Consider the following 1,263-nt stretch of genomic DNA (forward strand, 5'->3'; position numbering starts at 1 on the left):
ATATAATTTTGCTCGTTTTCTTGCTTTGTTGTTCCACTTTTAGGTGGTGCGGTTTGGGAGAGAGTGAAGTGATTACCAAGATAAGAGCCTTAACGCTAACTCTCTCAAGGGGAAAGCCAACCGTGTTTTCCCTCTCAATTTCAAGCAAAACATCCACAAAGTTTTGTTGATCTTCATGTTGAAGCCTGGTATCGTCATGATCATTATGCCCACACTTATACCGGTCCATATGTTCGTCAACCACTCCTTCCAGAAAAGCATCAAACTCCTTAGCCACTTTCTCCATTTTCGCTTCCAATCCGTTGATACGGCTTACCCACGAAAGCCATGGAATATAGTCCCCAACATTGAAACCGCCCAACAACTCAAAAAACTCGCACGAAAGCTTCTTAAATTTCTTCCTACCTTCCCCTTCACTGTACTTTCTTCCCAAAGCGGCTCTACAGATAACATTGTTTGTGAGCGTAGCAAATATTTCTGTTAGATTTACTGGCAAAGCAGAAGAACTAGACTCTTTAATCTTATCAATTATAAGAGCGGTTTCTTCTTCTCTTACAACGCGAAAGGATTGAACCCTTTTGTTGCTTAGAAGATGTAGCACGCATGCGCTTTTCATTTGCCTCCAGTACTCACCATAAGGTGCGGATGCCACATCTTTATAATCGTAGAGAAGCTTCTGGAAGCTACTTGATTTCGGTCTGTTTACGAACGTCAGATCATGTGTTTTCATGATCTCACGGGCAGCATCAGAAGAGGATACAACAAGTACTGGCACACTGCCAAGGCGAAGCAGCATGAGAGGGCCAAACCGTTGAGCTAAGGCACGGAGTGACCGATGAGGTTGCAAACCGATATTGTGGAGGTTTCCGAAGATTGGTAATTTTGATGGAGACGGTGGTAATGCTAGCTTTGCGTTGCTTGTGGAAGGATTGAAAATTCGCTTGAGAAGGACTACGAAGACAATGGCTAGAATGGCGAACAACCGGGGATATGATAGGAAAAAGATTTCATCTTGCTCTGAAAATTGCAAAAATTTCGACATTGTTTTCGCGCTTCTGAGTTTCAGTTCGACTTCTTCTCGGGGATTGAGGGTATATGTATTGCTATAAATTATTTGTATGGAATGGGAAACATATATCTATAAGCTGTGCCTTATTTTCCCTTTTCACTGCCATTTTCTGATATGGTCGGTATTTTTCCTGCTGTTTGAAAAGTAGCGATTGAGCCACTTTTTCAGGTACGCCGCTTGTGGGGACTGCTTCC

At 42.7% G+C, this 1,263-nt stretch overlaps 1 protein-coding gene across 1 annotated transcript in view; it reads right to left on the reverse strand.

The window, feature by feature from the left end:
• The window catches only part of LOC110428908 (cytochrome P450 736A117-like), a gene marked incomplete at its 3' end in the record, with an annotated part of 1,757 nt that extends 511 nt beyond the window's left edge, over window positions 1-1,246 (reverse strand). Inside the window, exon 1 of the mRNA XM_021444831.2 lies at window positions 77-1,246. Coding sequence (XP_021300506.1) covers window positions 77-1,042 — 966 coding nt within the window. The remainder of the gene's footprint in view (window positions 1-76) is intronic.
• Window positions 1,247-1,263: the final 17 nt, after the last annotated feature.

The sequence above is a fragment of the Theobroma umbraticum genome, unplaced genomic scaffold, assembly GCF_002168275.2.
Source record: "Theobroma umbraticum cultivar Fairchild unplaced genomic scaffold, ASM216827v3 scaffold_3745.1, whole genome shotgun sequence".
NCBI lineage: Eukaryota > Viridiplantae > Streptophyta > Magnoliopsida > Malvales > Malvaceae > Theobroma > Theobroma umbraticum.